We start from the raw sequence: 12500 nt of genomic DNA, 5'->3' as shown, positions 1-12500 counted from the left end.
GGACGCGCTAGTTAAATGCAGCAGAGGCAGGCTGGCAGGCAGCAAAAGGGATTTTGCACATGCAGGAGGTGGCGGATGCACCGATCGATACGCTTTGCTCGACCGAACAAACGAGCTCTAGAAAATCCGTTACACCTCACCGGTAATGATGTGAGTTGAGTGGCGCGGCGTTCGTCAGAAGGAACCATAAAAATGGCAGAAAAGTAGCGTGTATAGTGAACAAAAAAAGTGCAAGGATATCAGGTGTTTTATTTACTCGGAATTTCACCATGTGCGCGCGCTGTATATCCTGTTCGATGGAAACGAATGTTGGTATTTGATATATTTTTGATTGGGTGAAGGATTCGGTGAGGTTTATTGGAATATTAAATAGTTAATGCGAATATATTTTGGTTTCGGAATTCGTCCGGGAGAGGATCGATTTTAATGGGAATTTCTGGGAACTATATTCTAGCTTTTATTAATTATCTTACACCTACTAATAGAACGATGCAGTGCCTCCTATGCAGGACTTTTTACGGTCGATCAGATGGAAGCTGACCTACTTATCCTGACATAAAACGGTCACTAATTCAACTATTTCCTCCATCAGGATTCCACGACGAAACGGCGGGGTTCTTCTATTACTAATCGCAATTAACAATTTTTCGTTTGCGCAATTTCAATGCGCTAGGCTTAAGAAACAGTCATTATCTTCCAAATTGAATCACATTGATAAGGCGCTAACGCTATACTATTCTCCGAATTCTTTTCCAGGCATTGGCGCTAAGCGGCTGGAGCGTGTCACAGCGTGACTGTTTGAAAAATCGCTAAGGAAGTAAATATTTGGCGTAAAAGAATGAATCAAGTGCGTGTTGTAGCGTGTCCAAGCAGCAGTTATCAGCGTGGGCCGACAGAAGCATAATTCACGCAAAGTGGTCAATAGGGTGAACAGACAAGCCGGCAACACGCTAGTACCGGCAGTCTCGCGACGAAACCAACGCTATCTGTGATATATTGTGAAATGTTCAAAGTGCGTAACACGTGGTAGCTAGCCAGGTATATGGGGGGTAGGTTGACCGACCAGGCACATAACTTCCTATCGGAACGCTGCGGCAGGTGATTGAATTGAGTGCGTTTGTTGTGAGTGAGATATGGTATGTAGCGTTCACTGATACCCCGAGATGGTTTCCAATTTTAACGTGTTGTGACGTGTGTGATGAAGTTGCAGCGCGCTCAATGACCGTGCGCAGCTATTTGGCAAAAATTTTAGCTAGTCGAAAAGATAAACCCCCCCTCCAAAGCGAAGCAAAGGGGTCGCATTGATGTTGCCGGAAGTATGTAACGTTTATAGAAATAGAAAAGAGATAACAAAGTGAAGTATGGTGTGCTGGTAGTGGCGGCGCTGAGAGCTGAGGGAACTTGGTCAGGAGGAGGCGGTCTCTTCTGTCACACGCACGCCCCGTCCATTCATACCGAGACAACACAATGCCTGATGAAGCAGCTTATCAGGTGTTCAATTACGTGGAGAACAGCTTTCTCCACGTGCCAGTTGGTGCGAATGGCGGTCAGGAGGATACCTGCGAGGACATATGCCGGTGGATCTGCGAGAAGCTGAAAATTCGGCCCCTAGTGTTTTCGCTCATCGGTTTGCGCATACACGGCGACGCACACACACACACAAGGTTCCTAGCTGGATGCAATCGTCCCTCGACCGATCGAAAGTACGACTTCCGTGTCCGCTTCAAGGTAGTGTTACATTTCTTTCATATTTTATAGTCCCGATTATTTCGAGCTGGACTTAAGCTTGGAATGGTTCATTTCACACCTCTGCAAGTGAACACAATGTTCATAGTAGCCTAGAGATAGGAAAAGGTCACCACCACCAAAATGTCAATGCTATTGTGTTACCACATTTACAGATTCCGGATCTATCATGCCTGAAAACGTTGGACCAGTCGTTGTTCAACTACTACTACAGCCAACTGCGGTACGATCTCCTGCAGAACCGCATACCGGAGATCAACTATCAAAAACAGGACCACAAGAGCAGAGTGCTGGGATACTCCGTGAACGACATGTATCGAAAAATGATCGAGGACAACGTAACACTGGACGAGCTGCGACGGGATATCGACAAATACATCCCGCGCAAGATTAACCGCGAGTATTCGCTATTCCTTTTCAACAAGGCTCACAAAGAAATCTTCGACAAGCTCAGCTCCATTCGCAACAGGGATCATGATTTGAAGTAAGGGTCGATCGTCGTCTTCACTGGGAAAAGCCATCGTAATCGTAATCACCACCATTGGTTTTCTTTCTCTCTCTCTATCACTTTCTGAAGCTATGTGAAGAACGTTTACATCAATGACATCGACAACATAGCCCCGGGTTATCTGTATGAAGAGTACAATGCCGAAATACCATACCCAGGAGGTGAGCAGAGCTCACGCACCGGCAAATGTCCGGTGAAGCTGCGCTTCCAACCGTACGGCAACACACGATCCTCCCGATCCACATCATCTATTAAGCAAGACTCAAAAAGAAGCGAGAATGAAAAGCTTGTGGAGGCGGAAGATGCACGAGACAGTCCAGGGCTCAAAGTGCTATACTCGAGCAAGGTTTGTAATGTGTACTATCGGAGACCGTATAATTTGTAGTCGCTTTCCTTGGCTCATATTCTTTTATCTCATATCACAACAGTGGCAACATGTGGCCAATATTGACGAGATACTGTCCATACTAGTGGAAGAACCTGAACGGAAGGTCAATCTGGCACTTGAAGATCAGGCTGACCCGTACTGCATACACTTCCATGATCAGACTGAAATGACTTCTTTTGTAACGTGTCTAGCTGGTTACTATAGGTAATGGCGGTGAATGAACATGAGATGAGTAGGAATCATGCGCGTCTTAACACCTATTTGGCATTCTTTTGTTTTTCATTCTACAGATTAATGTGCAAATGGACGGTATACTTATGTCAAGAGTACGTTTCTTCGCCATCTTTGAATCGATTGAAGGAACTCAAGTTCCACGGACCAATCGGGTAAGACCCTTAACGCGAACTCGAAGGATAACTGGGATTTATTCCAATTTACATCTCTGCTTGATTCCCAGTGGAAAATATTCTACAGACAAAATCCGTGAAAAGAACAGCACACCCGGTGCCTGCATCATACGGCAGTGTGAGGAAAACTTCGATACATACTTTGTGGATATGCTCGAAGACGCGTAAGTAATGGACATTATGGTTGATGACCCTAGATATTTCAACAATACCCCGCTTCCTTGTTCATCTAGAGGTGTGATAAAAACGTACAAGCTGATCTACAAGTGCATCGATGATCAGTGGCATGTACAGCGTGATAAGGAGACAGTCATTCCGTGCAATAGCTTGAAGGAAGCATTTAGCAGTCTGAATCCGGAGATCACTAAAGTCTACCGATTGCCACCTTCGGACAACGACAATGCCCCAAACCTGCTGCTGTGTCGTACACTGCCAAAAGCATCACCAAAGCGGCTACTGCATGGTGGCCGACAGGAGCTGGGCCAGAAGCAAACATGCATCGTAAATGCGATGAAAGACTTGGTGATCAATCGAAATGCATTCGAGGACGAATCGGATGGATTTACGCAGTGTACGCAGGCAGATTTCCTGCTGCCGAACAATAGCAAACTAGAGGTCAGTCTGAAGCTGCTGAAACCCGACAAAGAGGGTGAATATCTGAAAGATTTCCTGCAGATCGCCGATTTATGGGCGTCGATCGATTCCATTGACATCATCAAGCTATACGGAATGACGTTGTACAAACCAATCTCGATGGTGCTCGAATACGGTCGGCATCGTCGGTTGGATGAGTATTTGCGCTCACAGCGCAACATTCCACCGACGACACTGATCGATGTGGCTCACTCTGTAGCTCGGGCTGTGAACTATCTGCAGAAGCACGGAATATTGCACGGCAACATTCGTTGCGCGTCAATGCTGGTGACCGAGCGGAAGGGTAGTGTTATTCGAGCCAAACTTGCTGACCCCGGAATGCATGCGCACCGGCGGCTTACCAAGCACGATTTGCTTTGGATACCGTACGAGTATCAGGATCTGAGCGCCGCTAGCATGTCAAAGATACGCACCGATCTGCAGGTGGATGTGTGGGCCTGCACTTCGACACTGTGGGAAATCTTTAGCCATGGGAGAAAGATGCACATCTACAAACCGGCCGACTTTTTGCCAACGCGCAAGTGGCTCCAAACCATGGTCAGCGAGCTGCGTGAGTGCAAGCAGATCATTGAATGTCTTACATACGGATGGCACGGTGATCCAGACAAACGCTATGCACCGCAAAAGATCATCGGCTTGTTGGTGCACGCAAGTAAGTGTTTCTTATTTTCTAACCGCATTCTAGATCGATTCTAATTGACGGGTTGCTCTGCTTTTGCACAACAGGACAATTGGATAACTACTGCACGGTAGGAAATGGCCACATCACTCCAACGCTTGGCCGATCCAACGGCAATGCCAATGGTGGCATCACAACCACTAACATGCTGAATGGATCCCTGTTCAAGAACAGCATCCTTTCAATGGAAACCAGTGAGTATGATCCAGGTGCAGGAGGTCGTACCCAACGCGGGCGTCGGCAAGGCTTTCTTTACAGAATGCAGGAACGTGACTATCAGCCTGCTCGGTCACATGCTTGTGGCTATCAGGCAAATCACCCGCCTGTCTCATCGCCGTATTGCCCTCCTACCCAGCAACAGTTCGAGTGCTTCCGGACTCCACCAGCATCAACTTACATGCAACTGTGTCGTACCACGCTACCGTTGCCAAGTAACTATTTGTTTTTTATTATTATATTATATTAAAAATAATATAATAGTTACAATTTCAAAAGGATCAATCAACTGTTCCTTTAATATAACGTTGTTGCATAGCCACAACTGGCCGATTGCACTATCTCAGTGTAAAAATATGCCATTTTGTTAAACTGTGTAAATTGTGTGTTGATTCATACAACATTAGATATTTTTCATACTGTTTGTATCTGTTTTTTACACAAAATGTATATATATCATCGTAGTGGTGCACGGAGCTAGTGTATCCGGGTAATGGGCATATCTTCAAAACAATGCGTCGTTCTCCAATGATAACTACGAATGCTACACTATCAAGTGCTACATGTCTCGAAATCAAATCTTTGGTACATCCGTAGTCATTGCATTATATTATTGTTTACAAATTATTCTACGCCTCGATTACGCGTAAAATGAATTAATCTTTGTATTTTCTCACGATCATCTCAGATTCAACCATCGTTCGAACCGATTGTACATCTGCATCGTCGTACGTCAGCAATGGTAGCGACAGCGAGCTGAGAAGCAACGCATCTAGCGGTAGCAGCTCAATGCCGCTCATCTCTGCTAACCGTGCCAAACATTTCAGTGGTGATTCGTATCAGGAACGAACGTTCTACGATTGCCCCGACTACATACAGCTGGGACTCACTTCGCGTATCATCTTCCACGAGACGCTGGGCGAAGGGAATTATGGCCGAGTGTACCGTGGTACGCTGGAGGAAGGCTCCGCTTCTATGCCGGTTGCACTGAAAACGTTGCATGACGATCGGCCCGATATGGAGCGTACGTTGATTGATTTCCATCGTGAGGTGGAGATCATGAAGACCCTGCGGCATAAGAACATTGTGCGTTTCATTCGCTTCATCGATGACCCACCGAAGTTTGTCGTAGTGATGGAGTACGTACCGCAAGGATCACTACTGTCGTTCCTGGGTTACGAACGTTACAATCTCCAGGAGCTGGATCTGTTGCGAATGGCGCGAGACATTGCAAATGTAAGTGACGACTATTTCCTACGACATTTGGGGTATCATACTTACTGTGCTTACTTCGTATGCTTCCAGGGAATGCACTACTTGTTTGAGAAGAAAATCGTTCACCGAGACCTAGCGGCAAGGAACATTCTAGTCGAAAGTATCGATTGTGTCAAGATTTCCGACTTTGGGTTGGCACAGATGACTGAAGGTAGCAACTACTACGTAGCCCGGCATGCACGCGAGCTTCCAATCCGCTGGTACGCACCCGAAACGCTCGAAACGCAAAAATATTCCTTCCAATCGGATATATGGTCGTACGGTGTAACGCTGTACGAAATGTTTACCTTCGGAAACACACCCTACGCTGAGGTGGACGTGCGTAGCGCTAAGCAACTATATGATTTACTGCAAATGCAAGAAAATATGTAAATATTAGTTTTACTTCCAATCCCGACGACGACGACGAGAATCGCCTTATCGATTTTCTATTTTTCCTCTTTCCGCAGCCTGGAGCTACACGACAATGCGTACGTATATGAACAGTTGATGGTACCGTGCTTCAAGAGGAATCCAAGCGAACGCTTGTCATTCCAACAGCTACTAAAATTGCTAGACGAGATTATTGGTCAGTCCGGAGAAGAGGTTTAAGCTTTTTCTCGTTGCATCATGGTGTACCAAATGAACTTAATGTAAGGCGAATTCTTCATATTGGAAGGATATTTGTGTGTGATGCCAGTACTATATTAGTATTGAATTATGAACTACGATAAGAAAATCCATCTTGTCAAAGGCTGTGGACAACGAACAACGAGCATCGAAGCTGAGCGAAGGGTATTTATCAAGCAAAACGATCACGGAAGCTGTACAAGTCATCCTAACGGCTAGCCATACTCCAGCGTATACAGTGTGTGGTCCTTGGACTTTCTTGTTCAATTCAACCTACTTCTAATCGAATGCACGTCTTATACTTAAAAAATCACGACCTAAAAGTGGTGGCGCACATGGAGTTCATCAGGTGAAATCTCGTCAAACGTATAGTAACACAAACACTCAAATACTCGGTCCTCGTTCTACATCGCGGAACGAGGCCCTTATTTGCTGTCTTCGATGTCGCCGCGGTCGTTGTCCAATGTCGAGTCTACAAGCAGAAAAAGAGGGTGCATCAGCACCACCACCTCCACATGATCGTCCAGCAAGCAGTTTGTTTTTTGCCAAATGGACTGTTGTTTACCCCACCTTTCTAAGCTCTTAATCTTAAATGGATCGAATTGTGTGTACCGTGATTACCTTATGTATACATAGATGTGGCTTATTCGCGGGATATAGGATAGTTTGAAAAATTACTATGAACTCCCTCCCTGTTCTAGTAGTAATGAATGAAGCGGTCAGTAGCTTGTGGCGCCGAGTGGACTATATTGAACATGATGTAAGGGAACCGATAGTCGGGAAAGAGAACCTTTTTCCCTTTAAATAGGTCGCTACAGTCAAAGATCGCACCGCCTCCGACCACGATCGACCTTCATGCACGTGTTGTGATTAATTGGTAAAACTATATCTTGTTTTATGCGTCAATTTTGGTAATCGAACGTACCGTCATTTTATACTCTGACCCTCACGCAGATTAGCGTGAGCTTGTTATTCTTCCTAGTACCAAGCAAGCAAACAAGAAACAGAAACAAACTCGTAATTACATTTACGCTGATCCATAGGTAGAGAGATTAAATGAAACATTATGAACGAAAGACTTATGAACGATGAAAGAGAGAAAGTGAGAGAGTATGTAGACTCTTTCATTTAGGAACAAAAGGTGAACCCAATGGTTTCTCATGGTTGACAAATACTTTGACCAAGGTTCTTATTTTATATTAACCTTTTTTAAAATGTAAAACGAGATACTCGTGTCTTCGTGCCGTACCGTACCGTGAGAAACTCGAACACAGTACGTATATAGTGTACTGTAATGCCACTCTCCATTAAATTGCTTACATATGGGAGTTCATAACACCCTTCGCTGCTTCTGCTAAGACAGACACAACAAGAAATAGTTTTATTCAGGCGCATAGACGCGCGACACTCTCCCTGATTGTGGATGTCTCTGGGTGCATCCATGATCATCGTACCTTACTGTAGAGTAAGAATAACCGTAAAATAGCTTGAAGGGAACGAGGAAGAGCAGAATGAAGGATAAAAAACATAGATCAATTTCTCGAAGTGCCACTTAAAACTGCAACCCGAAGACATAGAAGACGATATATATGAATGAGACAAAAGTAAGGCAAAAAACCCCCCATGGAATGAAGATAGTAAGAGCAGCAGGACTATGATGGTAGTGAACTATCGTTTTAAAACTTCAAAGATGCAAAGTAGTATGAAGTTACCCCACTCAAAGACGACCATGGTTTTAAACCAAAGTAGGGTAGAGGGGCATAGTAGATGTCAAAGGGTAGCTTTTTCGATAACGTGTCCCGGTTTGTTATGCGAAGCATTGCGATGGTTTCAAGATTGAAAGCAAGGAGGAGACGGGACGATATCGGAGAATAGTATGAGAACACGACTGCTGGCCTACCTGTATTAGAAGAAGGCGAATTTGAATGCACGATGAAGACACGCGCGTAGCAAACATGCACGTTATTGACCAACCAACCTTGTAGGAAAACGTGACATCGCGTGCTTCTTCGCAGCGACGAAGAGTGGGAGGGATCATTCGTTTGGTTAATTAGTGTTTAAAAAGAGCAATGAGAGAGGGTTTAATGTGGCTTAAAAACGTCAGCACCTTTTCCGTTTATCGTCCTCCAGTTGTGTCTCTGCACGAGAGAGCGGCCATCGGTCAGGTGTATGATGTTGTGAAGGTTTCTCTACTATACAAGCGTATGATGGGCTACATGAAGTGTGCCGTATGAAGAACGAATTCGAATTTATTTAATTATTTGGTATTGTCGTTTTCTCCGCTTTTTGCTCATGTTCATATTGGATAGGGAATGGGGTTTAAATAGAATGCTTGCAACGAACGGAGCGATCCGATTAGTCAACTTAATGTTAGAACTATTACTTAACCAAGCAGCGAGCAGCGAAAGAGAGTGAACAAGTGATCGTTGAACTGTGTTGTCATTAGGGTAGAGATAGGGATGTTGGACGGAACATGAATTCCGTTTGGCCTTTATCTCATTACAAGAGGATGCGAGCTAAGCTGTGTCGCAAGGAGAGAGAGTTATTACTCGTATGCAGAATGCTTTTTAACTGCAGCTACATATTCGCCTAGTAAGCGATTCTCGGTTCTAAGTATTATGTTATTGTTTTGCTAAATTTTCGATTAAATCATGAAGGCCAGCTGCATTATGAAGTGTTATAAAGAAAGAGAGAGATATGATGTATATTTTAAAGCATTTTTTGCTTTCCTTTCTAAAGCTCCTTTTGAACAAAATGTGCGGTTGTGTTATGTTGCCTTTTAATCTAAGCGTCAGGCTTGAATTTAAGTAATGAAATGCAAATACTGCTTTTAAGGAGGAGAATTCAGAGTAGATGAAAGGGTGCGAGTGAGTATTATGAATTACATGTTGAAGCGTGTTCTTTGACTAAAAGGTTTCGAAGAAAAGTACATGAAATGGTTAAACATCTTTTTACAATTTTCAAACAAAGTACAACGGACCATTGAATAAAGAAGTTTTTTCAAATCTTTATTATTTCATTTGTTTTTTTTCTGTTAATTAATTCTTTTTTTATCAATTAAGGCGCAGCCCAGTGCCAAGCCATTTGCTGCGCTAATCGGATCTCCATCATTCGCCCGGATATCAGCAAAGAACCCGAAACATGTTGGAAGGTATTCAACCAAATAGAAAATGCCAGGAAGAAAGAGGAGTAATTTTAATAAGCCATTCTGTGGGAGTTGATTGAAATTAGAAGTACGATCGATCGGTGGTTCATTCGAGCGAATGAAGAATTAATGCTCAAAACACTTTCTGGTCCTCTCTCCGCCCATGGTCGTACAAAATTTTAACGAACTGTTGTAACAATGTGATTTTGTGGTGAACGATACAAACGAATACATATAGACCTGGAAGTGGAGGATGATGTTAGCAAAAATAGAAAATTACTCTGAGTCACGCGCACGTCCCGTTCCGCCGTCTACTGCGGCGCGAGTCCGTTGCACTTCTTGTTGTTTATTATAACTAAAATAATAGTACACGAAACCATTCAACTACTGTATACGTACGTACGTTTAATCGAAACGAAATGTGAAATCAGAAGAAAATAGATCAATTGCACGATACTTTTTCCGTGTTCTCCACGTTGCCCGGTACTTGCGCGGTCAGATTCCAGGCCAAGTCCTTTACATACAAAAAGGGAACCGGGCCGGAGGACACGTTTTACCGGACAGGAGTAAACTGTTGCAGTAAGAATTAGATGTTTATTGATGTTCACAGTGGCGAGCGAGAGAGAGGAAAATAAAGAAATTAAAAAAGCAAAACGTGTCTGCCCCAACGGTCCATTCAAACGTCCGATTCAAGACGAACTTTCTATCTCGCTCACTCTTAGCAGAGCTCGGGCTTGTGCGAGCGAGGGGGCTTCGTCGTTTACCTCACCGTGGTTTCGAGAGTCGGAACCAGCGACTCCTGGATCCGTTTATGACCAGCAAGCTTGTCAAACACGCGTAAAAAAAATCGGTGTTTTGTAAGGTGGAAGGGGTTTCGTAGGAATTTGGGAAAAGGGAATCCAGGATATTCGCTGAATAAACGCCGAGTGCACCGAGAAGAAGCCATAGATCGTGGGGAATATCGTTCTGCTGCTGGCTGGCCGTTCGACAGTATGTGCCAATGGCAAAATCCAGCTCGGGAAGCTTCGATTTGAAGGAACCTCCTCCGCCTTGGCAAAACTGCCAATATTGTCTTTTGCCCTCGGCGAACCGGACCGATAACCAGCACCAGATCGTGTTCAAAAGTGCGGCCGAGTTCGTGGGGTAAGTGGCTAGCTTAATTAGCACCAATTTACACAACGCATGCACCCCTAGTTGTGGGGCCGTCCGAGGTCAACTCACGGAAATCGCTCGGGGCGCGGCGGTCTCATCATGCTCTTATCTGCCCTGTTTTTCTGTCTTTTCCTTCCCTTAATATAGTCACCTTCGCCAGAGTCACTGCACGGTGGAAGGAGGCTCGTTCGTGTGCCGCTACGGCTACAACGGAGTGTGCTCTTCGCTCCCGCTGGACGGAGTGTGCGATCGAGATTACGAGACCCACGTCACTCGATGCCACGTGAACGCGCAGCAGAAGGATCCGCACATCAAATGGTCCGTGTTTTGTGCGGCCCAGAACTTGCCGGCCGTCCTCAACGATCCTAGCCGGGGCAAGCAGACTTACTTTTTCACCAAAAAATGGGGCGATACGTTCAGCGAGAGCGCCACGATCCCGGGGACGGCCCGACTACCGGACGTACGGTGGGATCAGTTCGATGCCTACCGAAAACGCATAGGCGTCCGCTATCGGGTGCATACACGCATCGCGAACGTTCCGACGGCCGATGCAACTAGCCAGCGTGCCCTTGCCAGTGATGATCGGTTACCGAACGGAGTGACCGCCAGTTTGGCCGACATTCCCGAAGTGTTTCTGAAGCAACAGCTGGAACTCCATCGTCCGGCTACCTTCGCTGCCGTCTTTTCGGGCATCGGGTTCGGAGATGCTACGACTGCCGGGGGAAGTGAGCAGGCTCGTCAAGCAAGCCGCCAGCTACAGGAGCGCCTTAGTCACTATCTGGACATCGTGGAGGTACTGATTGCGAAGCAAGTGGCCGACAAATCATCTGCTTTCTTCCACGCGATGACTTCGCAAGATGCGATCATGGAGCAGATGGCGGCCGGGCTAACGACGGTGCGTCGTCTCCGCACCAAGATCGCTCAGATCGATGAAGCGATGGTCCACGAATCGCTGAGAGTGATAAGGGCCGAGCGAGTTCGCTCGAACAATAATCGAGTGCTGGAGAAGTTGAAACTGATGGCAACCGTACACCAGACGCAACCGATGATTCAGCTACTGCTCAGCACGCAGGACTACGTGGCAGCCCTCGATCTGATCAGCACGACACAGGAAATCCTCGGTCAAGAGCTGACTGGTGTTCACTGCTTTCGCCATCTGCCATCACAGCTGTCCGAGATAGAGCTACTGATCGACAAGATGCTCAAGACGGATTTTGAACGGTACTCGACCGCAGATCTCAACCGGCCCCTGTCTGGTGATCTCACTGGCGATCGCTCGGAAAAGGTGCTCGAGGAGGACAAGCTGATATGCATCATCTCTGGGTTGCTACGGAAACGGAGCCTCGATTTCATCGATACCTACCGCGATGAGGCGATCACGACGGTGCGAGCGATCGTGAAGCAGCTCGTGATCGAAGTGATTGCCTCGGGCGATGCGGAAGTCTGCCTGACCGGTGCCGGCGAAGAAGCTCAATCACTGTCCCTCGCGGAGTGGATTACGTTACTAGAGAGTGCGACGGGTGCGCTGCTGAAGCTACTGCAACGTATCCGTGCCGTGCACGATGTTATGCAGCAGACGGCCGATGCCAGTGCGGGCAAGATCACGGATGACGTGAGCTTCATCGATACCGAGGCGTTCCTCTCACCTACCGATTACGGTACGGTGCAGAGCAAGCTGGCCAATCTGCTCACTAGCGTGTGCAACTATTGCCACGAACGGT

At 46.0% G+C, this 12500-nt stretch overlaps 2 protein-coding genes across 3 annotated transcripts in view; both read left to right on the top strand.

Annotated features, from left to right (window-relative positions):
• LOC125952070 (tyrosine-protein kinase hopscotch) overlaps positions 1-10149 on the top strand; it is a 19312-nt gene extending 9163 nt beyond the window's left edge. Inside the window, exons 2-12 of one of the 2 annotated variants that reach the window (XM_049681324.1) lie at positions 757-1728; positions 1902-2230; positions 2324-2600; positions 2683-2846; positions 2933-3028; positions 3100-3213; positions 3283-4355; positions 4430-4813; positions 5287-5834; positions 5904-6241; positions 6323-10149. In XM_049681324.1, coding sequence (XP_049537281.1) covers positions 1468-1728; positions 1902-2230; positions 2324-2600; positions 2683-2846; positions 2933-3028; positions 3100-3213; positions 3283-4355; positions 4430-4813; positions 5287-5834; positions 5904-6241; positions 6323-6464 — 3726 coding nt within the window. In that variant the 5' untranslated portion in view covers positions 757-1467 and the 3' untranslated portion in view covers positions 6465-10149. The remainder of the gene's footprint in view (positions 1-756; positions 1729-1901; positions 2231-2323; positions 2601-2682; positions 2847-2932; positions 3029-3099; positions 3214-3282; positions 4356-4429; positions 4814-5286; positions 5835-5903; positions 6242-6322) is intronic. The other variant, XM_049681325.1, reaches the window with a different exon arrangement.
• Positions 10150-10473: 324 nt separating this feature from the next.
• Positions 10474-12500, top strand: part of LOC125952073 (vacuolar protein sorting-associated protein 54) — a 4061-nt gene continuing 2034 nt past the window's right edge. The window contains exons 1-2 of the mRNA XM_049681333.1: positions 10474-10770; positions 10927-12500. The exon at positions 10927-12500 is cut by the window's right edge and continues 2034 nt beyond it. Of these exons, the coding sequence (XP_049537290.1) occupies positions 10628-10770; positions 10927-12500 (1717 nt within the window). The 5' untranslated portion in view covers positions 10474-10627. The remainder of the gene's footprint in view (positions 10771-10926) is intronic.

This window comes from Anopheles darlingi, chromosome 2 (genome assembly GCF_943734745.1).
Source record: "Anopheles darlingi chromosome 2, idAnoDarlMG_H_01, whole genome shotgun sequence".
Classification (NCBI taxonomy): Eukaryota; Metazoa; Arthropoda; class Insecta; order Diptera; family Culicidae; genus Anopheles; species Anopheles darlingi.
The sequence above is the reverse complement of the archived record's forward strand: the minus strand, read 5'-3'. Positions and strand labels throughout refer to the sequence as shown.